The sequence below is a fragment of the Staurois parvus genome, unplaced genomic scaffold (genome assembly GCF_062004578.1).
Source record: "Staurois parvus isolate SC_StPar_1 unplaced genomic scaffold, SC_StPar_1.0 ptg000198l, whole genome shotgun sequence".
NCBI lineage: Eukaryota > Metazoa > Chordata > Amphibia > Anura > Ranidae > Staurois > Staurois parvus.
The window spans coordinates 1,000,541-1,026,893 of record NW_028317994.1 but is presented as its reverse complement, the minus strand read 5'-3'; the positions used below and the strand labels follow the sequence as shown (position 1 = coordinate 1,026,893).

The 26,353-nt window shown below is 39.7% G+C and overlaps 1 protein-coding gene across 1 annotated transcript in view; it reads left to right on the top strand.

Moving 5' to 3' along the window:
• PLAA (phospholipase A2 activating protein) overlaps window positions 1–24,564 on the top strand; it is a 45,348-nt gene extending 20,784 nt beyond the window's left edge. The window contains exons 6-14 of the mRNA XM_089678046.1: window positions 2,224–2,359; window positions 3,641–3,810; window positions 5,287–5,444; window positions 6,134–6,353; window positions 8,536–8,598; window positions 11,208–11,276; window positions 14,191–14,292; window positions 21,362–21,526; window positions 23,844–24,564. Coding sequence (XP_089534172.1) covers window positions 2,224–2,359; window positions 3,641–3,810; window positions 5,287–5,444; window positions 6,134–6,353; window positions 8,536–8,598; window positions 11,208–11,276; window positions 14,191–14,292; window positions 21,362–21,526; window positions 23,844–24,406 — 1,646 coding nt within the window. The 3' untranslated portion in view covers window positions 24,407–24,564. The remainder of the gene's footprint in view (window positions 1–2,223; window positions 2,360–3,640; window positions 3,811–5,286; window positions 5,445–6,133; window positions 6,354–8,535; window positions 8,599–11,207; window positions 11,277–14,190; window positions 14,293–21,361; window positions 21,527–23,843) is intronic.
• The last annotated feature ends 1,789 nt before the right edge of the window (window positions 24,565–26,353 follow it).

Genomic DNA, 26,353 nt, shown 5'->3' with positions numbered 1-26,353 from the left:
ACCTAAAAAAGGGGGTAACAACCTGCAAGAAGAGTAAACAGTCAGATTATACACTATGGCCCTAACTGGTGGTGACCATTGAATGAATCCAGAAATTCATATGGAGTTCCTTTCAATTATCTACAGTATGTACACTGGACGTAAAAAGTCTACACACCCCTGTTTAAAATGTCAGGTTTCTGTGATTTAAAAAAAATGAGACAAACATAAATCATTTCGGAACTTTTTCCACCTTCAGCCTGGATTCACACTGATGCGATTCAGAATTTGCAGCGTTTTGTGTGCGAATTTTGCACCGCATCAGAATCACACCCCGTTTATGCGAACCGCTGCGGGAGTGTATGTTAGGTTAACAACACCCTGAAATTGGTCCGCAAAACATGGTGCGATGTGCAGAATTGGATCACATAGGTGTGAATACCCATGCGATCCGATTCTAGTGTGCACCAAAAAAAGGGTCCTGCACCTTTTTGGTGTGGATGCAGTGCGATTAGAGCTATATAAAATGTATGGCTCCAATCACGCCGCACACAAATCACGTGATTTGCACAGGGATGCGGTTCCTGTGCGAATTACATGCGATGTACCACAGCGCATATACGTGAACCTGGGCTTAATGAAACCGATAAACTGTACAACTCAGTTGAACAATAAACTGAAATGTTTTCGGTGGAGGGAAGTAAAAATCAAAAACTAAAATAATATGGTTTCATAAGTGTGCACACCCTTAAACTAATACTTTGTTGAAGCACCTTTTGATTTTATTACAGCACTCAGTCTTTTTGGGTATGAGTCTATCAGCATGGCACATCTTGATTTGGCAGTATTTACCCACTCTTGCAAAAACACTCCAAATCTGTCTGATTGCAAGCATATCTCCTGTGTACAGATCACCCCACAGATTTTCAATCGGATTTAGGTCTGGGCTCTGGCTTGGCCAGTCCAAAACTTTAATCTGGTGAAGGTATTCCATTGTTGATCTGGATGAATGCTTTGGGTCATTGTCATGCTGAAAGATGAAGTTCCTTTTTCTTGTTCAGCTTTCTAGCAGAAGCCTGAAGGTTTTGTGCCAATATTGACTGGTATTTGGAACTGTTCATAATTCCCTCTACCTTGACTAAGGCCCCAGTTCTAGCTGAAGAAAAACAGCCCCAAAGCATGATGCTTCCACCACCATGCTTCACTGTGGGTACGGTGTTCTTTTGGTGATGTGCAGTGTTGTTTTTACGCCAAACATATCTTTTGAAATTATGGCCAAAAAGTTCAACCTTGGTTTCATCAGACCATAACACATTTTCCCACATGCTTTTGGGAGACTTCAGATGTGTTTTTGCAAAATGTAGCCAGGCTTGGATGTTTTTCTTAAGAAAAGGCTTCTGTCTTGCCACTCTGCCCCATAGTCCAGACATATGAAGAATATGGGAGATTGTTGTCACATGTACCACACAGCCAGTACTTGCCAGATATTCCTGCAGCTCCTTTAATGTTGCTGTAGGCCTCTTGGCAGCCTCCCAGACCAGTTATAGTGTCATCTTCTCATCAATTTTGGAGGGACGTCCAGTTTTTGGTAATATCACTGTTGCGCCATATGTTCTCCACTTGATGACTGTCTTCACTTTGTTCCATGGTATATTCAATGCCTTGGAAATTCTTTTGTACCCTTCTCCTGACTGATACCTTTTAACAATGAGATCCCTCTGATGCTTTGGAAGTTCTCTGCGGACCATGGCTTTTGCTGTAGGATGCGACTAAGAAAATGTCAAGAAAGACCTATTAGCACAGCTGAACTTTTTGGGGGTTATTCAGAAACACTTTAAATGGCAGGTGTGTACTCGCTCCTACTTAACATGATTTTGAATGTGATTGCTTAATTCTGAACACAGCTACATCCTCAGTTATAGGGGGGTGTGCACACTTATGCAACCACATTATTCTAGTTTTTTTATGTATACTTCCACCCCTAAAAAAAAATTTCAGGCTTTTTTTTTTTTTTTTTTTTTTTTCCAATTCAGTTGTACAGTTTATAGGTCACATTAAAGGTGGAAAAAGTTCTCAATTGATTTATTGTTGTAATTTTTTTACATCACACAAACCAGACATTTTAACAGGGGTGTGTAGACTTTCTATATCCACTGTATATTTGCTTTTAGGGATCTGAAGTGATATATTTTTTTTTTTTTCCTGTAAAAATAATGGTGTGCTTGTGCACTATTTTTTTTTTAGATTTTGTGACTACAGGAGAGGATAGATCAATGAGGATTTGGAGGGGTGGAGAATGCACTCAGACGGTCCGCTTGCCTGCCCAGTCCGTATGGTGCTGCTGTGTCTTGGATAATGGAGACATTGTTGTGGGAGCCAGGTATGATTCTTATTGAAATATAATAACAAGAAGTTAAAATACTGAGCTGTTCTGTGGACTCAGCTGCACTGTAAATACTGTATGTTATTTAGACCAGATACCGCAGCATGCCTATGATTACCTTTTGTAAGCTAGTAAATTCTGCTCTGTGTGCTCCTCCGATCACAACTTCACTTTGTTATTAGGCCTGACTGTCCAGTGGGAGCACCCTTATTGGTCACTGGGGCTTTTTCATTGGGCAGGTTATGGTCAGTTGACCGCAATTATCACCAGGTGAGGAGGGGCATGGTCAAAACATTAACAACAATGCAAAGCTAGGATCAGAAGTGCTAGCAGAGGAGGATTTCTAGCTAACAAAGGGAAAACATTCACCCTATGATTCCTGCTGTTTTGATTGGCTGTTACTTTTAAACATTTAAAAATGGCTGACAGATTAACTTTAAGTCCAATGTAAAATAGACTAAACCGCTCAAGTGCCACATCCATCAATACCAAATATATGTCAAACGAAAAAGAGATGTAGGGATTTACTGGCTGACTCACTCTACCACACAATAGCAATAAATATATCCAGGATTGATTGTATTGCATATACAACAGAGATCGTGCTGGTGAGTCCTCATTGGTCAACTTTTTTTTTTTCTTATGCTTCCGCAGGACACATGAGATTACAGTAGAGGTTACTTATTTGAGTGTATATCCACAGTGTGGGTGGTCCCCTTGGGTGGGCACTGGAGCACATAGGGTGATAGGCAGCTGATCATTCACAATAAATCTTGATCTGTTAGATTCCAGTTAATGGTAAGGCCGCCTTGTTTATAACTGGATATGTAATGCTGAGGATAATAGATGGCATGCATGTCAATACCGCTGGTGAATAAGATACAGTCCCTGTTATAATATAATGGAGTCTCAGTGAGGCACTGTTGGTTCCAGCTGGTTGGATTATATGTATCATAAATATCGGGGGGGATGGGGGGTCGCGATGCTCTGTTCTCTTCCATGTTGTGTCCAACTATTGGGAGGCTTATATTGGCTTCTTGTGCTGCTTCTACCTCTCCCAGTCTTGGTACTGCTGTACAGTATTGCAGGAGGCTGATACTAGGACAAATTAAGGTTCTGCTTGTATTTATAAAAAATACATGTAGTGATGCCCAATAAATATAGAGCCATTTTGTGTCTTTTTAATATCCGCCTAGAATCCAACATTAATACAATGCAAAATATTTCTGACAAAAACAAAGCATGCAAAGAAAAAAAGCATGTGTATTTTCTGTTTAGTGATGGTATCATCCGAGTGTTTACAGAGAGCCAAGAGCGGACGGCTAGTGCTGAGGAATTGCAAGCATTTGAAGATGAATTGTCACAAGCAACTATAGATCCAAAAATTGGTGACTTGGGAGACATCAAAATAGAGGAGCTTCCAGGAAAAGAGCACCTAAGTGAACCAGGTGGGTGCAATTAAATACAGATGTATGTGGGTCTCGGTATGTTTTATTCAGTACACATTTTGAGTTGTTATTAAAGTAATGGTTTATTTTAAGGATAAGTTCACCTTTTGGAACAGGTTACATCTTCCACACGTTTTAGGGTGGAACATGTTCCAGCATATGCAGCACAAACCCCCAATCCCTCAACCCCCCCCCCCTCCTGCGACAGCAGGCGGGGATCTTCTCCCTGCATCCGTCACAATTTGAAAAATGCACGTCCATCTGGGGCTCTGCCCACGCTACTGAATCATTCATTCACAGATTCCTTTGGATGAATAGCCTACAAGTACCGTTCGCCATTGCGGCTGATGGCTTATAGTTCTCAATGAACTATGAGGGCACTGGTGAATGATCTGGTAGTTCATTGATTCTTCCTGCTCTCAAGTAACTGCCTGCCTGTATGAGGTACAGGTAGACTGCTATCTTGTGAGTCTGCAGTAACCTAAGATTGCACCGACGATCTGCTGATCACAGGTGCAATGCTCTGCAGGATCCTTATAGATAAAAAATAATAAATGCACTTTTTTTTTTTTTTTACTTGCAAAACAATGTGCATTTATTATTATTTTATTTTTTTCAAAAGGTGAGCTTATCCTTTAACTCCATCAGAATCCTCACATTTGAAATGTAATGAATTGAAGCACAGCATGTTGTGAGGGATATGGACATCTGACAGTCCTGGAAGAGGTCTTAGTCCTGCAAAAGTGTGAAAATCAGAGGAACGAGTGGCAGGACAAGAGTAAAGGTCTTAATTTGCAGGTGAAGTGTGTTAAGAAATTAAAAAAAAAAAAAAAAAAGCATCAGTCACTCTTGCTTCCTTTCTTGTTTGCTTGCTGTTCCATGTTTAGAGTTTTAAAATTAATATACAGAAACATAAATGTTGCCCATAGTAGACAACCATATATCAGGCAATGTAATTAAGTATTACAATGCTTAAGAACAGCTGACATAGGATCCGTTCGTATTGGAGAGAGTCTACTATAGAGAGCACTACGCAGAGAGTGATCAACCGTGGTGCAACGTCACAGTGCAGTTCACCAAAGCAGAAAGTAGAACTTACATTTGAAATGAGCAAATATGGCTGTCCCATGTACAATTATGTTTATAACCTGTATGCAGAACCTAGGATTGTAAAACATTGACAGTCACTAATAAAGTAATTTTACATTAAGCTTATTACATTGTTCTATATAACTAATAAAGCTATAAAAAGACAATGGTTTCCTATCAATAGAGTGTCAAAATATTCACGTTTTATTTACATTTTAATTGAGGTTTTTTGTTGCTGTATGTTGTGAGTATTTTGTTAAGTAGCATTGGGTCTTCAATTTTAATGGCAAGGGACTCGTACACTTAGGGTTAGTTCTTATGAAACCATGTGCTTTTAGCTTAGAGTAAGCCCTTTTTTTTTTTTTTTTTTTTTTTTTTTTTTTATAGGTACTAAAGAAGGACAGACCCGTTTAGTAAATGATGGTGGTAAAGTGGAAGCGTATCAATGGAGTGTTGGTGAGGGACGCTGGATGAAGATTGGAGATGTAGTTGGTTCTTCAGGAGCTACTCAGCAAACTTCTGGGAAAGTCCTGTTTGAAGGAAAAGTATGAACCTACTTTGTTTTGCTTAAAATATCTTCAGAGACATTTCAGATTTACAGAGAACTTGTCAACATACAGCTTGCTATGCAGCCAGAGACAATGTATTCTAGCATAGCATACAGAATTTTTAAAGTAACACTAAAGGCTCAGGTTTTATTAAGAAAAAAAAAAAAAAAATATGTTATACTTACCTGCTCAGTGCAATGGCTGTTCTGGCTCTCTTTCCCCCCCCTTCCCCCCAGGGGGAACACTCGTGCATGCTTGCTCCTGAGCTGCCTCTTGAGTCCATAGGACAGACCGCAGCTTGGCCCCACACCCTGCTCCCTCCTCACTGACTAAATGCTCCCACTGCTGTGTCTCAACCAATGAGGAGGGAGAGACCTGGAAGAGCTGCTTCTCTTGTGCACATCGCTGGCATTGGGGGCTGTGGGTGGAGCAGCACACTGAAGGATTTTTACCTTTTATGCATAGAATGCATGAAGGTAAATCTTTCAACCTGTAGAACCACTTTAAAGTTTACTCACTAGTGATTTCACCCAGTCATTTGGGCACTGTGCTTCTATGATCACAGCTGACAGATTCTCTGGCTTTTACAGGCGTTCCGTGATTACTTCTGTATTTTTCTTGTTCTGTATAAGACAGGCATTTTGTACAGGTAGAAATCTGAACAGTTTTTTTATTTTCTCTTCTAGGAGTATGATTATGTTTTCACAATTGACGTAAATGAAAGTGGGCCTTCATACAAGCTGCCATACAACATTACTGAGGATCCATGGCTTGTGGCACACAATTTCCTGCAAAGAAATGACCTGAACCCAATGTTTTTAGATCAAGTTGCCAAATTCATCATTGATAACACTGGGGGACAGACCATATCTGCTACACCTTCTGGATTCTCTGATCCCTTTACAGGTAAAGGTTGATGGAGATGTTTAGGCAATTAAGTGTCCTGTGAATCATGAGTTTTAATAAGGGGTTTTTAAATTTTCAGAGAAAGTAAACCACTGTTTTCTCTGTGTAATACTGCAAGTAAAATCTGATGTCCGTTATTATCTGGGTGGGTGACTGGGGGCAAAGAGAAGGCAAATTAAATAAATTATTCAGCTCTGTGTAGACAAAGGAGCATAGGGGAGCTATGTCCATAATGGGAATTCTATTTTCATAGCCCGAAATGAACCACTATGGCTGAAAATTCATATGGTCCAGAAATAGACAGAATAAAGGTGAATCAAACACCTGGACCAGATGGTTTATACCCACATGTCCTAAAAGAATTGAGCCCTGTAATTTCAAAGCCATTGTTTCTAATTTTTAGGGACTCTTTAATGAATGGCATAGTACCACTGGATTGGCGTAAGGACAATGTGGTGCCTATATTTCAAAAGGATCAAAGTCTTTACCAAGTAATTATAGACCTGTGTTAGTTTAACTTCTGTAGTCGGGAAGATAGTTGAGAGTTTAGTAAAAGACCACATAGAAGGGTTTTTGCTAGAAAATATTTTAAACAATACTCCACATGGAGTAATGAAGGGCAGACGTTCTTGTACAAATCTGATTTCTTTTAATCAGGAGGTAAATAAAAACTTAGACAAAGTAGTAGCTGTGGACATAGTATACTTGGATATTGCAAAAGCGTTTGACACAGTTCCTCACACACAGCTAAAGTGTAAGGAAAAGTCTACAGGCTTGGAAAAATCAGTTTGTAAATGGCTAGAAAACTGTCTAAAAGATCGTATTCAGAAAGTAGTGGTTAATGATTCATACTCTGAATGGTTGTTAGTGGTATACCCAAAGGCTCAGTGTTGGGACTCTTACTTTTTAATATATTTATAAATGATTTACGGTATGGGATTAAAAGTATAATTTCAGTCTTTGCAGATGACACCAAGCTGTGCAGTGGAATAACATCCTTACATGACGTCTCCAATTTACAAGTCAACCTCAATGCACTGTTTAATTTAGACAACTGTGGCAAATGCGGTTCAATGTTTATAAATGTAACATTAAGCTTTTGGGAGCTAAAAATACACATACGACAAACATGCTAGGAAGAGAACAGCTGGGGGAATCAATGGTGGAGAAGGATCTCTGTGTTTTGGTAGCTCATAAGCTTAATATTGGCATGCAATGCCAAGCTGCATTTTCTAAAATGCTCAAAATCCTTTCTTGTTTTAAGAGAGGTATAGACTCCAGAGAAGGAGCAAGACATTGCTTTGCCCCTGTAAAAATCATTAGTAATACCTCATCTGGAATATGCAGTTCAGTTTTGGGCACCAGTTCATAAAAAGAACATTGGGGAACTGGAGAAAGTGCAGAGACAGGCAACCAAACTGATAGGAGGCATGGAGGAGCTCCGCTATGAGGAAGGATTAGAGTAACTGAATTTTTTCTCTCTTGAAAAGAGATTAAGGGGGATATGATCACCATGTATAAATACTTAAGTGGTCCATATAGTGAACTTGGTTTAGAGTCATTAACTTTAAAGTCTTTACAGAGGATAAGGGGACATTCTTTACATCTGGAGGAAAAGAGATTTAACCTCCAAACATGGAAAGGCTTCTTAACAGAAAGCTGTGAAAATATGGAATATACTCCCTCAAGAGCTGGTTCTGACTAGCTCAGTAGACCATTTTATAAAAGAGCTGGATTCTTTTAGATGCACAAAATATAACTGGATACTAACATTTTATAAGTAAAGCTGATCCAAGGTATATCCAATTTACCTCTAGGGGGATCAGGAAAGATTCCCCAAAGGGAATCATGCTTTATTGGGTTTTTTTCCCTTCCTCTGGGAGGTGTGTGTAGATTGTATATAATTTTCTTCCCCCTTCTATTGGTTGAACTAGATGGACTTTTTTTGCCTTTTTTTTTTTTTTCCAACCAGACTAACTACGTAACACAAGCACAATTATCGTTAATAAAATGTCATCCTGTTGAGCATAAGGCATATTGAGTCCTTTTCAGCATTTTGTGTAAGAGTTGTGAAATAGTGGACCTTTCTTTCAAAATACAGGAATAGATATTTAGCAATGACCGGATGTCATCCATTCTGCAAATTTCAATCATCTATAAAGCATTATGTACTCTTTTACAGGTGGTGGACGTTACATCCCTGGAAGTTCTCCTGCTTCTGCTTCTGGTGCTGACCCATTTACAGGTAAATTTAATTACTTTAACGCCTTCCCAACCCATAATCCGTTCCCAGTTACCCCATGGCAGGGAAGCATTATTAAACATCTCCCCTTTGACAGCCAGCAGTCAACACTGCATGACAGATAGCCCTCAGTTCCAGTTGTCACTGGCAGCTGGCATCCCCACTGACGATCAATTTCCAGTGAGAATGGTTTCTGGTCATGTAATTGTCAGTTATAACCTAGCAATCACATTCTGGGAGAAGGTTAGCCAAACTTATAAATAAGAATAATAATATGAACTGTAGTTTGCAGCTTGATTAGTGGTGTAGATGTTTCTTTACTTGAAGCAGATAGGACTTCCTATCTTTGCTTTTAGTTTCTTACTGAAAATATGGTTTTATATTGTGTCTGTCTGTCTCCCTCATTGTCAAATCATCTTTAAGATATCTTGTGAAAAATTTTAAAGGATTGTGTACTTTCAGGCAAAACGCAGTTGTCCTTTTTCAACCCCAGATACACAGTTAACTTGACCTGCAGCCCTCAGCAGTATTTACATGCCACTTGTACAATCTGCTTGGCTTCTTGTCTGCACAGTCCCCATATGGGCCGGTTCCCACCAGGAATCAAACAGGAACGTCTGTGTGATTTGAGTGCAGAGCGTTTTCAGCCCATTCATTTGAAAGGGCTGAAACCACACTGCACCACACCAAAAAACATACTGCAACTATATTGCATGGTACTTCTGTATAATGCAATCTGGTGTAGGCAAACACACTGTATTTGCAAGCTGCGGTTGGGGTGCCGTTAGCATTGCTTTGACACCCGCTACAGTTCGCAAGTTCAGTGCATTTTGAATGCGGTGTGGGAAACGTGCACTGAACATAGGTTTCCCATTCTGATGTGAACAGGCCCTAAGACTTTCTTGAGTTTCTTCTGAGCGTAGGATGGTGGCAAGTGCGCATCTGCGGTACAGATTTGTCTAAAAGCACTTTGTCTAAAAGTCTGATTATCCCTAATTTTATAAAATATCCACCTACTAAAAAAAAAAATATAAAAACCTGGATGAGCTATTGCCTGGGGTAGTTTAACAGGTTCCCACCTGGCCTATAGCCAGATGGCGGCCTGTAAAACCCCTCGTCCCTCTGGGTGGACGCCATATGGCGTCCTTTCAGGCATGCGCAGTTTGCATGCCCGCAGAGCCACGCAGTGGCGCGATCTGTCACCAGCCGTGTACCTCGGACATGGCCGATGATAGATCTGAGTACCGGCCCGTTGCCTGTACCATGTGACCTGTTGTGACCAATCACAGCAGGTCACATGACAGTTGTATACAATGGATGGCTTCCTTTCATGCCATCCATTGTATACTAGTCTGTCTAGCTGTGAATGGTCACAGCGATCACATGCACAAGCTGGCCCACTCACAGCCCAGCTGTGTCATGTGATTAGCCGTGGTCAAATCACAGCTAAGCACAAAAAAAAACCCTGAATGTCATTCAGGTAAATGCTTGCTTATAGCAAAGTAATATTTTGCTGTAAGCAAATTGTGTATAAAAAAAAAAAGATACTGATCACTTCCCCAAAGTAGTACAATGTTACTATGGTAACATTGTACTACTTTGGTCATAGTGAAATATGAAAAAAAATCTTAAAAGAAAAAAAAATGTAATAAAAAATTAAAACTAATAAAAAAATTACAAAAAAATAAAAAAAAAATATTTTTTTTCTTACTGTCACCAGTCAGTGTCCCTGATCACTGCCATGCCAGTTATATGATGACGCTGTACTGCACTGGTGACAGTATGTAAAAAAAAAAAATTAAAAAATCGTGAAAAATTTTTGTTTTTATTTTTTCATTATGACAATTATGACAAAAAAATTACAACTTCAAAAAACTCGCCATGCCTCTTATGAAGTACGTCGGACTGTCTACTTTGCAAAAAGGGGTCATTTGGGGATATCTGTACTGTTCTGACATTCTTGGACCTCAAGAAATTAGATTGGCTGTCAGTACTTCAGGACTGATCAATATTCAGATATATCCCATAGTTTGTGAACTCTATAACTTTCCTGCAGACTAAATAATACATCGTAATTTGGGTTATTTTCACCAGACATGTAGCAGAATACATATTGGCCTAAATTTATGAAGAACAATTATTTATTTGTAAACTTTTATAACAGAAACAAAGAAAAACGTGTGTTTTTTTTTTTTTTTTTTTTTAATTTTCGGTCTTTTTTTTGTTAATTTAGCAAAAAAATAAAAACCCCAGTGGTGATTAAATACCACCAAAAGAATGCTTTAGTTGTGTGAAGAAAATGATAAAGTTTTAGTTTGGGTACAATGTTGTATGACCGCGCAATTGTCATTCAAATTGTGAGAGCGCTGAAAATTGGCCTGGGCAGGAAGTGGGTAAAAGTGCCCTGTATGGAAGCGGTTAAAGAAATATGTAACTGAGCTTTATCCCTTTTCACTATTTGTATCTTTTTTTTATGTGCAAGTGACATACTGTATCTGACTGGTTAATATATGGGAGAATGTTAGGTTTCAGTGAATTTGCTATCCTGGAGCTTCTTTTACAGGAATGGTAAGAAGCTAGTAGTGATTAAGCCTGAAATTTGTGCCTTACAGGTGGTAACCGTTATGTGCCTGGCTCCTCATCAAATTTGGTTCCCTCAGCTGGAGCAGATCCATTTACAGGTAACTATCCTTACCAAACACTTATGCAGGCCATAGATGGGTCGAAAATCGGCCGATTTTTTGGCCGAAAATAAAATCGGCCGATTTTCGGATCGTTAGTGGGCTATTTGTTCGGCCGTTTTACGGTATTTTGGCAGATTTTTTTTATCGGTAAAGTTGGAAAAACAATCGGCCGATTTTGCCGATCGGCCGATTTTCGCGGCAATGATGGGCAAATCAGCCGATTTTTTTTTTTTTTTTTTTTTTTTTTTTTTAACCGATTAAAAAATCTGCGCATGAGCAGTGACCTGCAAGAGGAAGACAAAAAGAAGAAGATGAAGATGAGGATGATGATGAAGAAGATGAGGATGATGATGAAGAAGATGAGGATGATGATGAAGAGGATGAGGATGATGATGAAGAGGATAATGATGATGAAGAAGAAGAGGATGAAGAAGAGGATGATGGTGAAGAAGAAGAGGATGATGGTGAAGAAGAAGAGGATGATGGTGAAGAAGAAGAGGATGATGGTGAAGAAGAAGAGGATGATGGTGAAGAAGAAGAGGATGATGGTGAAGAAGAGGAGGATGATGGTGAAGAAGAGGAGGATGATGGTGAAGAAGAGGAGGAGGAGGATGATGGTGAAGAAGAGGAAGAGGAGGATGATGGTGAAGAAGAGGAAGAGGAGGATGATGGTGAAGAAGAGGAAGAAGAGGATGATGGTGAAGAAGAAGAAGAAGAGGATGATGGTGAAGAAGAAGAAGAAGAGGATGATGGTGAAGAAGAAGAAGAGGATGATGATGATGATGAAGAAGAAGTAGGATGAAAAATAAGAGGAATTCCAGTCCAGCAAAAAGTGTCCCTGCAGAGAGCTCCGCTATTTCTTTGACAGTTCTTTGACAGTTCCTTGACATTTACAGCGGTTGCAACATTGTATCTATTTGTTTCCGAATAAAAACATCTGTATCCTAAATGGAAACAAATAGATACATTGTTGCAACCGCTGTAAATGTCAAGGAACTGTCAAAGAAATAGCGGAGCTCTCTGCAGGGACACTTTTTGCCGGCTGTAGATGGGATGAAAATCGGCCGATTTTTTTTTTTTTTTTTTTTTTTTTTTTTTTTTTTTTTTTTTTTTTTTCACCATTGATGGTAACGTCGGCCGCTTGAACGACCGATTTTTTTCGTTTTTTTAAAAGAAAAATCGTCAGTTTTTCTCCCCGTCTATGGCCTGCATTAGACTGGAACAATACTTTTGCAGTGTGCAAGTGAATGCATGTTGCTGTGGGACAGTCCATTCATTTTGCACAACACAGGTTCCCGGTGCAGTGCACTACAATGCACAGCTGATTTACATCTGTGCTATGTGGTTTTTCTTAAAAAGTAGATTTGTTGGGGTGCAATTCAAAAAAGGCAGTGCTAAAATGTGAATCCAACCTTAAAATGGAACCTTAACCCTAAAATGAAGTCCTGCTAAATCACTTCAGGCTGGCCTCTTTTGCAGGCATAGCTATGTTAAACATTAAAAAAAAATGCCTCTACTGTTTAAAATCCAGTAATCCACTGTCTCACCCTGCTCTGCACATGCTCAGTTGCTCTCTACTTTTCGGCTGTGTGCCAAAAATATAGAGGCGGATCTGCTGACCGCCTAAAGATTTACTGCTGTTCAGGGGCTCTGGGCTTCAGCAAAATGGCAGCCTCTGGCAAGAAAAAAACAGGAGCAATGCTGGGGGCAATTTACAGCACACACTAAGGACCCTTTCACACAGAGCAGAATCCAATTCACTCGGCAGGGGATCTGTCCACTGATCCCTGTTGAGTAGAGTGGGCAGATAACAGATCCGTGTCCTCTCCGTTTATGCAGAGCAGACAGAGCCTGCTTTTCTCTATGGGCATCAGGGTGTAAACAGACCGGTTGTATGTTTACACCAGACTCTCATCTGATCTGCTTAGACAGAGGGGGACTGATTGCAATGGAGGTAGGCGGTTATAAACGGACACAACTCCACTTACACCCACCCATCCATAGGAATAAATAGACTATCGGATCAGGTTCACCTGAATAAGTGATGGGCGAACCTGATTGGATCGCCATGTGAAAGGGGCCTAATTTTGGCAGCATAATTTATTAATGTGGAATGTATGCTCCTTGTTTAAGAACATTATTTTTATCAAGTTGGTATACGTAAATTTCCACTTTAACCTCTAAAATATTTCATATTTTTTGGTTGTTCCCAAATTCGTTGAGTGCTATAAAATTAATCTAAAGATATACTTTAAATAACACACCCAACAAACTTGCAAATGTAAATTATCGTCTTTTTCCCTTTTAGGCTCCATGCACACTAGTGTTTTTTTTTTTTTTTTTTTTTTTTTTTTAAGCTACTAGAAGCTGTTGTCAGAATTTTTTTTTTCTGTGTTCTAGAAGCTAAATAGTGTAATCCTTTTGTGTCCATGCACACTATTTTAGGCTAGTAGCATTTTTCAAGCTTCAGCATTTAGGAGTAGAAAAGAAAAATATTTTTGTATAGTTTTTGGGAGCGTTTTTCCAACAGAAAAAAAATGTAAAACGCTCCTAACAGCTTTTTTCTAGCTTTTTTTTCCCCTACATGTACTGTAAAAATGCTAATACTCGCTATTACCAGCCTTTTTTTTTTTTTTTTTTTTTATTCAGCGGTTTTTTGAGCTTAAAAAAACGCTAGTGTGCATAGTGCCTAAGTCTGTGAAAGTCTTTTATTTGTATTGCCCTCTGCCACAAGACTAACGTGTGCAATTCTGTGATCTATGGCAAAATATCTTGTGTACAAGTTATTTTATGATTTATCGCACAATAATTAATCACATGATTTGATGACCTTGGTCACAGTTTAATTCTTGTATGTACAGATTCTCAAAAGTGGTTGATATAAAATGTTGTCCTGTGTAATTTTTTGAAGGGAGGAATGCGTATAGATCAGCTGCTGCCCAAATTCCAAATACCTATTTTCCAAAGAGAGACCCTGTCACCTTTGACCAAGCAAACCCAGGGCAGATTTTGGGTGAGTGTTCATTTACAGATTCAGCTATTGTTTTTGTGAGGTAGCACACTTAACCACAGGTGTTACATAGTTGTCCAAATGTTCCTGAAGTACCTCCAGTTGATGTATATTGGGTGATAGATATATAATCTCTAATTTTTTTTATTTTTTTTTTTTTGCATATTCTCTGGGGGGTATGACTATAGCTCCCAGAAAACAGCCACAAAAGATTGCTTTCAAAGATTAATGAATTGGCCTAATGCCAAAAACGATTAAATCTTTTTACTAGCCAACTTTCCATCTGGGTTCTCAATTATCAATGAGCCTAAAAGCTGGTTGTGTGCAACGGATCGTATTCATTTTTTTTTTTTTCATTGTCTTAAACTGGTAGTAAACTCAACATTTTCTACTTTCCTGCATAAAATCCGCAATAAACGGATTAAAATGTGTATGGTGCTGAGTTTTGCTATCTAACCTGTGCCATTTGGTAGAAATCCAAGCAATCCTCAATCCAATGACCACACCGGCACTTGCACATTTTTGCCGCAATTCACATCATGGTCTGTGTGCCATCAGTCCTTTCCATAAGATGCCATACCCGCATCATCTACTCTCAGCGGCATTGCTTTGCAATCCTGCAAGAGTATATCCCCATTCTTATCTTCCTGAAACACCCCATGTTACTTGGTTACGTCACAAGGTAGTGTAAACATTAACGCCGATCACAGGAGAAGCAATCACTTGTTGGCTGCAGTCTACAGTAAATAATGAATGCATGTGCGAGAATTTAGCCATTACTGAAAGAAAGGGCAGACATATACTACACTATAGATGCGGTAGACAACAGTTAACATGTTGCCTGCTTCAGGTGGGAGGGAAATCACCTGCAAAAACGTAGGAAAGCACCAAGGGGGATACTTGTGAAAATTACAGACATTAAGAAATTGCTTTTTACATCATTCCAGCTTCATAATTTTGTATTTCTTAATGTCTGTAATGTTTTTCACAATTTGTATGTCTGACTTTACTATCACTTTTAAAGGACAGGTGTACATTATATAACTATTCCTAAATCTTCCCTCCCACATACAAAGCTAAACCTTCCTAAGAAGATCTTTGGTGTACAGCATTCGTTAAAGTATTACTAAACCTAGGACCCTGCATTCACTATATCTGGCGTCCCACAGTGTTATTATTTTAGTAAATATAAACTGCTAAATACCTTTTTCTCACCAGCAGTTAGAGCAGTCTTGTGACTTCTATTGGTGTCCTGCTGAGCACTGGTTAAAACATGTAGGAGGAGTTTTTATTCTCCCCTGATTGTCCTATGAGGCTGCAGGACCCCTGACCCTCTGTCTGGACAGTGCTGTTTGGCCCTGTGCTGATCACATGCACTCTCCCAAGAAAAAAAAAAAACTCTAGCAATATACACCAAACGGAGCATGTGTAGCTTGCCTCCAAGACTCTGTTTGATCAGGAAATGGACTTGGGACAGTAGAAGAAGGGGAGGATCAGAGATGACAGGATCAAACTGCCTTTTTACACAGTGTGGAGGATTAACCCCTTAGGTTCCACAGTGCGTCTAACAAGCATGCTTTACTGCATATACAGACTTATTCTACTATTTTGGATTTAGTAACACTTTAAGTCAGTGGAGATCCAGTGCACAGGTGCAGTCACATAAATAGATTTTCATCTGTAGGAGGCTGCAGCTCTGGCACGAAGATAAAGTAAGAAGCTTGGAGAAGGATTAGCAAAAGTTTTGCTGTTTTAGCAATAGCTGATCTGAAGGTACACCTTTCCGTAAAGACCGTGGACAGAAAGAAATGATGTGTTGTCCGCCTCTTTGACTCACTGTATAACTTTGGGGATTTATATTGCCCAATGAATAATTTTTCTATATTTGCAGTAATGTATTAACAGTATTATCACAGAAACCTGACATTTTAACATGGGTGTGTAGACTTTTTATATCCACTGTATAAGGGTGCTCCCACTGGACAGTCAGGCCTAATAACATAGTGAAGTTGTGATTGGAGGAGCACACAGAGCAGGATTTACTAGCTTACAAAGGTAATCCTAGGTATGCTGTGGTATCTGCTCTAAACTACATACAGTATTTACAGTGCAGCTAATGTGTCCACAGAACAGCTCAGTATTTTAACTTGAAGTTAACTTGAATTCCAATAAGAATCATACCTATCTTACCAAGATAGGAACCACTAGTGGGCAGTTCCCACGTCAGATTCCAAGTCTAAATGTAGGATGGGTGGGTAAGAGGGGAGGAGGGGGGGATAGGGGTAATGGTAGAAGGGGAAGAAGGGAGAAATGCCACTTTCCAAATTGTTTGTATCTGTCTTTTCTCTTTCTCCCTTTGGGTGATAGTAACTGTAGTGGGGCAGGAAAATTAGAGTAGTAATGAATGATATGAAGTTTATGACTTACAACGTGAAAGGGTTGAACTCCCCTACTAAAAGATATAAGCTACTTAGGGAAATCTTTCAACATTCGATAGATGTAGTATTTCTCCAAGAGACACATCTAACCTACGATACAAATGTGAAGATAAATTCAAAGCATTAGGTAACATGGTACTATGCAAACTTCCCAGTTAAAAGGGCTAAAGCGGTGGTGATTGGTCTGTCAAGGAATGTGAGTTTTTTGTATTGGAAAAAAAAGGAGGACCCAGTGGGTCGATTTCTACTCCTGAAGGGAAAACTATAAGGAGCTGAATATACATTGGCTAACATTTTTTGCCCAAATAAAAATCCAGCAGCATTTTTGGCGGGATTGCTAAGAGAGCTTGCGGAATTTAAAAAGGGTAACCTGGTTGTGACCGGAGACATATATCTGTGTATGGATCCTCCGTTGGATGCGTCCTCATGTACGAGGAGAGAGGGGGAAAAGAATTTAAAATCACTAAAGAAACTACTTTATCAAGGGCAACTTATTGATACTTGGAGAGTTAAGCATCAAAAAGAAAAAGATTATACCTTCTTCTATCCTGTGCTTGGAACGTATTCTAGATTGGACTATATAATGATTGAACACAGATAACTGGAGTTGTTGGTTAGTGCTGAAATAGAGGTTATTTCTATATCTGATCACACTCCCGTCACAATGAGGCTCCGGGTAGGTGGGGACCAAGATAAATTACCATGGTGGAGATTAAATGAGATGATTATTCAAGATCCGGCGTTAGAAAAAAAGATTAAGGGGAGAGATAGGGCAATTGTTTGAGCTTAATGAGACAGAAGAAGTATCAGCAGCCACAGTCTGGGAGGCTCATAAAGCCTATGTTATACTTATAGGAATACTTATTTCAATGGGAGCAGAAATAAAGAACGAGAGACAAAAATAAGGGTTGTGGCTGAAGAACTCCATAAATTAGAATGGTTGCATAAAAAGACAGGTATGGATGTGTATCAGAAGGTGTTTATAAAAAGGGAAGAACTAAAGGATCTTATGGAACAAGAGCTGAGAAGGATATTTAATAGGGTCTTAAAAGAAAGCTATCGGTGGGGGAATAGACCTGGAAGAAATCAAAAAATTTTATAGAAAAAAATTAAGGATGATAATGGAGAAATGCTATATTCCATCCCCGATATCGCTAATAGGTTCCAAAGATATTATAGTCAGGTTTATAAAGTGAGTTCTAGAGACCCCCCCCCTAAAAAAAAAAAAGAGGAGGAAAAGAGGCTAGAGTATTTAAATTAAGTGGAATTGCTAAGAATAGCGAGAGAAAAATTAGAAGCCCTAGAGAGACCTATTACCATAGAGGAAATTAATATGGCCTTGAAAAATACAGCTAAAGGAAAGAGCCGGGGACTGGATAGATATACGGCGGGTTATTATAAAAAAAAATGTGATCTTCTGGTTCCTAAAATGTGTAGCTATATGAATGCAATAGGAGAAGGGCTGGAAATGAGAGAGGAATCACTGCAAACCCATATAACGATCATACTTAACGAGGGGAAAGATAACACACAGTGTGCCAGCTATAGGCCAATATTCTTATTAAATGTTGATACTAAACTGTACTCTAAAGTGTTGTCAACCAGACTAATCTAATGCCAGAGTGGATACACCTGGATCAGGTGGGATTCATCCCTGGAAGAGAAGGTAGAAATAATGGTTTGAGATCATTGTTCCTCTTACAAAAGATAAAAAGATAGAAATTGCCGGCCTTACTCCTGTCAATAGATGCAGAGAAGGCTTTTCATAGGGTTAATTGGGGTTTTATGATGGATACACTAGAGAAACTGGGCCTGGGGCCTAAAATGCTGAAGTGGATAAAAGGACTTAATAGCACCCCGTCAGCGGCAGACAAGGTTAACGGGTCCCTTTTTTTAAAATGTATAACGGTACCAGACAGGGTTGCACACTCTATTGTTTGTTATATCCTTGGAGCCTGTCCTGGAGAGGGTAAGGAAGTGTGCGGATGTAACAGGAATAAAGATGGGACAAGCGGAGCATAAAGTGGCAGCTTATGCGGATGACATGTTGTTTTATATAAAAAATCCAAGAATAACGTTGTCCAACTTAATGAAATTGCTAAAACAGTATGGGTAGATATCAAATCTGAAAATAAACCCTGCAAAATCAGAAATTTTAAATATTAATATTCCAAAAGCGGAGAAGCAAAAGTTATAAAAAGAATTCCCATTTACATGGAGGGATAAAGAAATAGGCAATTTAGGAATAAAACTGACCCCTTCAATACAAACCCTTTATGAGGCAAATTATATTCCATTAGTAAACAAAATAAAAAGAGAACTGGAGATGCTGTCAAAAGGCGGTGCTTCCTTGATAGGTTGTATAAACTTGGTAAAGATGGTGATGGTACCAAAAATCTTCTATAGGTTCCATCTGCTTCCAATATACAATCAGGTCCATAAATATTGGGACATCAACACAATTCTAACATTTTTGGCTCTGTACACCACCACAATGGATTTGAAAAGAAACGAACAAGATGTGCTTTAACTGCAGACTGTCAGCTTTTAATTTGAGGGTATTTACATCCAAATTAGGTGAACGGTGTAGGAATTACAACAGTTTGCATATGTGCCTCCCACTTGTTAAGGGACCAAAAGTAATGGGACATAATAATAATCATAAATCAAACTTTCACTTTTTAACACTTGGTTGCAAATCCTTTGCAGTCAATTACAGCCTGAAGTCTGGAACGCATAGACATCACCAGACGTTGGGTTTCATCACTGGTGATGCTCTGCCAGGCATCTACTGCAACGGTCTTCAGTTCCTGCTTGTTCTTGGGGCATTTTCCCTTCAGTTTTGTCTTCAGCAAGTGAAATGCATGCTCAATCGGATTCAGGTCAGGTGATTGATTTGGCCATTGCTTAACATTCCACTTCTTTCCCTTAAACTCTTTGGTTGCTTTTGCAGTATGCTTTGGGTCATTGTCCATTGCACTGTGAAGCGGCGTCCAATGAGTTCTGCAGCATTTGCCTGAATATGAGCAAATAATATTGCCTGAAACACTTCAGAATTCATCCTGCTGCTTTTGTCAGCAGTCACATCATCAATAAATACAAGAGAACCAGTTCCATTGGCAGCCATACATGCCCACGCCATGACACTACCACCACCATGCTTCACTGATGAGGTGGTATGCTTAGGATCATGAGCAGTTCCTTTCCTTCTCCATACTCCTCTCTTCCCATCACTCTGGTACAAGTTGATCTTGGTCTCATCTGTCCAAAAAAGCCTTCCAGAACTGTGAAGGCTTTTTTAGATGTCATTTGGCAAACTCTAATCTGGCCTTCCTGTTTTTGAGGCTCACCAATGGTTTACATCTTGTGGTGAACCCTCTGTATTCACTCTGGTGAAGTCTTCTCTTGATTGTTGACTTTGACACACATACACCTACCTCCTGGAGAGTGTTCTTGATCTGGCCAACTGTTGTGAAGGGTGTTTTCTTCAACAGGGAAAGAATTCTTCGGTCATCCACCACAGTTGTTTTCCGTGGTCTCCCGGGTCTTTTGGTGTTGCTGAGCTCACCGGTGCGTTCTTTCTTTTTAAGAATGTTCCAAACAGTTGTTTTGGCCACACCTAATGTTTTTGCTATCTCTCTGATGGGTTTGTTTTGTTTTTTCAGCCTAATGATAGCTTGCTTCACTGATAGTGACAGCTCTTTGGATCTCATCTTGAGAGTTGACAGCAACAGATTCCAAATGCAAATAGCACACTTGAAATGAACTCTGGACCTTTTATCTGCTCATTGTAATTGGGATAATGAGGGAATAACACACACCTGGCCATGGAACAGCTGAGAAGCCAATTGTCCCATTACTTTTGGTCCCTTAACAAGTAGGAGGCACATATGCAAACTGTTGTAATTTCTCAACTGTTCACCTGATTTGGATGTAAATACCCTCAAATTAAAGCTGACAGTCTGCAGTTAAAGCACATCTTGTTCGTTTCATTTCAAATCCATTGTGGTGGTGTATAGAGCCAAAAATGTTAGAATTGTGTCAATGTCCTAATATTTATGGACCTGACTGTATATTCCAGTATCCTTCTTTGTTATAATACAGAAGATGATAGGTTTATTTGGGCAAACAAAAATCTGAGAATTAGTTATGACACATTGAGTAGGGCAAAAGGTAATGGGGGTTTGGGGCTGCAAAAAAATTAGGAATTATTACCAAGCGGTGTTACTTTCACGAATAGATTGGGAATTTAATTCACAAAGGAAACCTAAAAAAAACTAAAATAATGTGGTTGCATAAGTGTTCTCGCCTCTCATAAGTGGGGGAGGTAGCTGTGCTCAGAATTAAGCAATTACATTCAAAATCATGTTAAATAGGAGTCAGTACACACCTGCCATCATTTAAAGTGCCTCTGATTAACCCCAAATAAAGGTCAGCTGTTCTAGTAGGTCTTTCCTGACATTTTCTTAGTTGTATCATACAGCAAAAGCCATGGTCCCCAGAGAACTTCCAAAGCATCAGAGGGATCTCATTGCTAAAAGGTATCAGTCAGGAGAGGGGTACAAAAGAAAATGGACACTGTACATTACATTTCTGTTTATCTTTTCTGCTAATGTTATTCTTGTCACATATAGGTAAACTAAAAGAACTGAATGAGACAGCTCCTGAAGAACACAAGCTGTCTGAGGATGATCTAATGAGACTTGACAAGCTTCTCTCTGTGATTGGTAATTCCTCTGGAGAAACGGCAACTGCTCAACAAGTGGACACTTTATGGAGAACAGTCAAATGGCCTGAAGGTGCTAAATATGTTTGCTTTCTTCCATTTAGTAACTCAAGCTTCTCTCCTCACATGCCATTTGACGTGCTGCGTCATTTTTCATCAATAAATTGCTTGTACTTTTTTATGTAGGGTCAGGATTCAAATTCTATACACAATTATGTTTTTTGTGTGTTTTTCAGAAATTATGATAGTGCCCAAGTCTAGTCTGGCCAGCATTTTTTATTTTGGATAAAGTGAGGATGAGTTAGGGTTTTTACATTTCTTCCCTGTTGACACCATTCCAAAAAAGAAATATGGGGTCACCAAGATGGGAAAGTACAGACCGCAATAAAACCATCGCAGAGGTTCTTGCCTTTCTCTGCTTTACTCAAACAACATGCCTTTGCTGCTGTATCTGTCCTCAGTTGAGATTTCTCATCTTTTTCCTATGACACCCTGTTATTGGGACAGAATGTAAGAGGAAATATCTCGAGCAAGTATGCAGATAGCAGTAGAAACCTAACAAAGGTCCTGATCTTTCCTCACTAACTGTTTTGACTACATTTGGGCTGTAACGTGTTGTGTTAGTCTTATAAAAATAAGGTAAGCCCTGTTGACTAGCAAACTACCCAAAAAAAAAAATTTCCTCTGCAAAATAATGTCATATTGTGCTAGTATGCATAGCATACTAGCATTGTATGAAAGACTTGCCATAGAATGAAGTCCTCCAGGGGCACATTGTCACCGATCACAGGGCTTCCATCTTCATGCGGTCTTCCTTCTGGGTTTGCAGGCTCTGGCCGCTTGATTGGCCGAGCTGCGATGATGTCACTCCCACGCATGCGCATGGGAGTCTCAACTGCGGTGCAGAGCTCTGAAGGAATGGCACCGGTGATGTCAACGGCTGCAGGGAACTGAATATCTACTAAACTGTGCATGTTTAGGAGATGTTCCTTTTTATACCTACAGGTAAGCTTTATTAAAAGCTTACTTGTAGATACACATGTCCAGTGGGAGTTTACTTCCACTATAAAGGGGATTTTCTGTTTAGCCACACTTGCATGTCACACTGCACACAAAGCCAGGAATATAAAGCAACTCTATCCTGGTTAGGAGTCCCGATTTTCCTGTGTTGGATGGTGTTAATTTGTTGTCAACTGTAGGCCAGAGATGTAGAAGTGACACAGGAAGCTGAAAAGCAGAACAAATGGATATGTTGCACCTGCTGTAATTTGGCAGAAGTGCTGTTGTAAGAAGAAATGTGTGGCCGGAGGCACTTATCAATTGAAGTATCATACAGCAAGTTCTGTACAGGGCATTTATGCACAGATTTAAATGCATGAATAATCTACTTACAAAAACTCTCCCACTGTACCTTGATTAGGCACTAACATGTTTATTTATATTCAACATTTATTTATATTCACTTCCTGTTTGTCAATACAGTTGTATATCACCTAAATATAGTAGCATAATTGCCTAACGAGATTCACGTTATTCTTTTTAGGAGGAGTTGTTAGATGGGTATTCCCATTTTTCCCCAAGGTTCTTATCTGGAAACTACCTCCTATGGGGGGGGGGGGACATCTCGCACTATATGCAGAACTTGGTGTTGCAGCATTCTTTTTCTCACCACATAAAAATGTCTTATATAGCTACAGATAGAATGAGCAGTGTAATAGTTGGACATACAGATGGCCATTTTGTCCTTACCCAACATTTGTCTACAGTGCAGAATCACAAAAGTGGGTGAACAGATTTTTTATTTATTTTTTTTAAACCTAGACTCCCTGTAATGGATGTGGTTTTTTTTTTTTTTTTTTTTTTTTTCTCTTTCTCTTTCTTTGTGGATTTTGTTTTTATATTGTATATAACACTTCTTGGGTAGCAACAGTGCTGAAGGACAGGAACTATGTGATTCTTGCAAGTATCATTGTTAGAAACCAAGGAGGCTTAACAGCAACACCAGAATCAGTCCTAAGACTAAGAACAGTTTTTACATAAGCCATTGACCTCTTACCAAATCAAGATGAAGCCCCACTTCCTTCTAGTGCTAGGCCCTGCCCTTGTCATTCACTTGTCAAATGCTAGAGCCTGTACTGGCTGATATTCTGGCATTTGACAGAAGCAAGGTTGTATGCCAATTTGGATAAAGGTTGAACCAACAGGCTACAGAGTGATTTGAAGTCTAATACTAGCGAACACTAACAGCACTGTCAGCTTAGAAAGTTTTTAGTCCAGAACAGGTTCACTTCAATAAAAAGAATAAACAAAGATCTGAATGATTTAGATTCTCTGTATATTTCATAATATGTAGGAAATGGCATAATATTTTTTTCTTCTCTTGCTTCTAGAAATTGTATTTCCAGCATTGGATGTTCTTCGAATAACTGTCAAAATTCCTACTATCAATGAAATGTTTTGCAGTGAAAATGGCAATCAGTTCATCAACTACCTCTTCCAAATAATGCGTCCGAGTGGTAGACAAGCCAACCAACTGCTTGCACTTCGGACATTGTGTAACTGCTTTGCCTGTGAGGCAGGTGAAAGACTTATGATGTCTCAGAGGGACACTGTCCTAACAAAAGCCTTAGAACTAAAGGCAGTAAATAATAAGAATATCCATACTGCGCTGGCCACACTGATGTTGAACTATTGCACCTGTTTAAATAAAGCCAGTGACTTGGAGGGGAAGGCTCAATGCCTGTCGGCTATCAGCACAGTTATGGAAGTTGTACAGGATCTTGAAGCTAGTTTCAGGTTACTTGTGGCTCTTGGGACACTGGTCAGCAATGATTTAAACGCCGTGCAGTTAGCCAAGTCCCTGGGAGTTGATGCACAAATTAAAAAATATATGTCTGTCTCAGAACCCGCCAAAGTTCACGAGTGCTGCAAGCTCCTTTTGGGTAATCTATAAAAAATATTTTCATTACTACTGGCAGACAAACTTCTTGCTATGTAGTAACTTCCTACCACATTGTAATACAAATAAACTGAAGGTAAATGCAGTGGATTGAATGCTGAAAGTCTGTCTTGTCTTTAAACCCTTAGCCCCAAATAAATTTTTGCACTGAACATCTTCAGAGGGTTTTTAATGTTTGCTTCAGGCCTATACTGTATCTATTGTACACTTTTTTTTTTTTGGTCATGGCACACAACAAGAAATCAAAGATCTTTTGTAGTTTTGTTGGTGCAACTTGTTTACAGTTTGTATTAGAATTTAATATTTTGCTAATTTAAAAAGAAGAGGTATGGTGGAAATGTTTAAAGTTCACTTTTGGATGTCACCAACTAAGAAAACATATATTATGCGGACTATGTCTTCAGTGTCAGGTAATGATGAAAAATGAATAACATGCTTGAAAGTGTATGCATTGGAAATAAAAAATAACTGGGGAGGTAAACGAGGAGTTGGAATACTGATCAAGAAGAAAATGGATCCATTGGAATACACACCTACAGTTAGTGACTCTGAATGCTTTGTAAATGAACACATACTGTACAAGTTGTTTTTGTTGTAATCTGCTTAAACATAGTCAGTTTATAGAAGCTGTCACTTTTATTTAAAGTAAGCCTGTCCACAGCACAAGGTGATAAAGGTAGCATAATGACTTTAAATGTAAATTAAGCAGTCCATAGAATATGCAACTTTCTTTTCTGCCACCACAGATGGCAGGAAAGAAAACAGTGAAACACAATGAGTGTGCAGTGCTGTTGTGTTCTGCTGGAGGGAAGCCTTCCCTGATGGCACAATGATCACTGCTAGCAGCTATAGCCGCCACCAGTGATCACATGGAAAAAAAAGAAAAAAAAAAAAATCCAACAGACTAGATGTGTTTGAAGTTGATCGATTGGATTGACTTCAGTACAACTAGCCTGCCTGAACTGCCCAAGATTTGATCCATCTATGGGCTCCAAAGTCATAACTTTGACGTACCCATGCGACTTTTGCACCTCTTTACTGCCAAGATGTGTATTTACCACTCTGGAATGATGAGTGGGGTGTATTTTTTAAACTTCTTACAAAGATGATATGAGACAAAGATGTCATTGGCTGGCTTCACAAATTTTTAAGACTCCGAAGACTGCAGAATTAAAAAAAAAAAAAAAAAAAAAAAATGGAGTGCCGTATTTTTCGCTCCATAAGACGCACTTCCCCCCCCCCCAAAAAAGGGGGGCAAATGTCAGTGCGTCTTATGGAGCGAATGTAAAGCGGCTGGTCCGGTATTTCTGCCGCCACCGTGTCAGAATATTGGGCCGGCCGCTCAGCTCTTCCCTCCTGCAGGACCTTACCTATTCCTCACTCCAGCGCTGTACAGTCTTCCCACGGCAGCTTCTGTGACAGCCGGGTGCCCACTGCGCATGCGCGAGAAGCGGCGCTCTTTGTGAATGGTCCGGTGTCTTCTGGGACACATGACAGGTCCCAGAAGGCTCCGGGCCATTCACAAAGCGCAGCGCTTCTCGCGCATGCACAGTGGGCACCCGGTTGTCACAGAAGCCGCCGCGGGAAGAAGAGGGAAGGACAACTCTGCGGAAGTGGGAGCGGGTACCTGTCAAATTCAGGTACCCGCTCCCCCTCCCTCACCAAAGGTCCGCAGGCTCTGGTCATCCCCTGTACTGTGTCCGCAGGCTCTGGTCATCCCCTGTACTGTGTCCGCAGGCTCTGGTCATCCCCTGTACTGTGTCCGCAGGCTCTGGTCATCCCCTGTACTGTGTCCGCAGGCTCTGGTCATCCCCTGTACTGTGTGTTAGTCTCTGGCCATCCCCTGTCGTGTGTCTGCAGGCCATTGGTTTAGAATATTTTTTTTCTTGTTTTTCTCCTTTAAAACCTAGGCGCGTCTTATGGTCAGGTGCGTCTTATGGA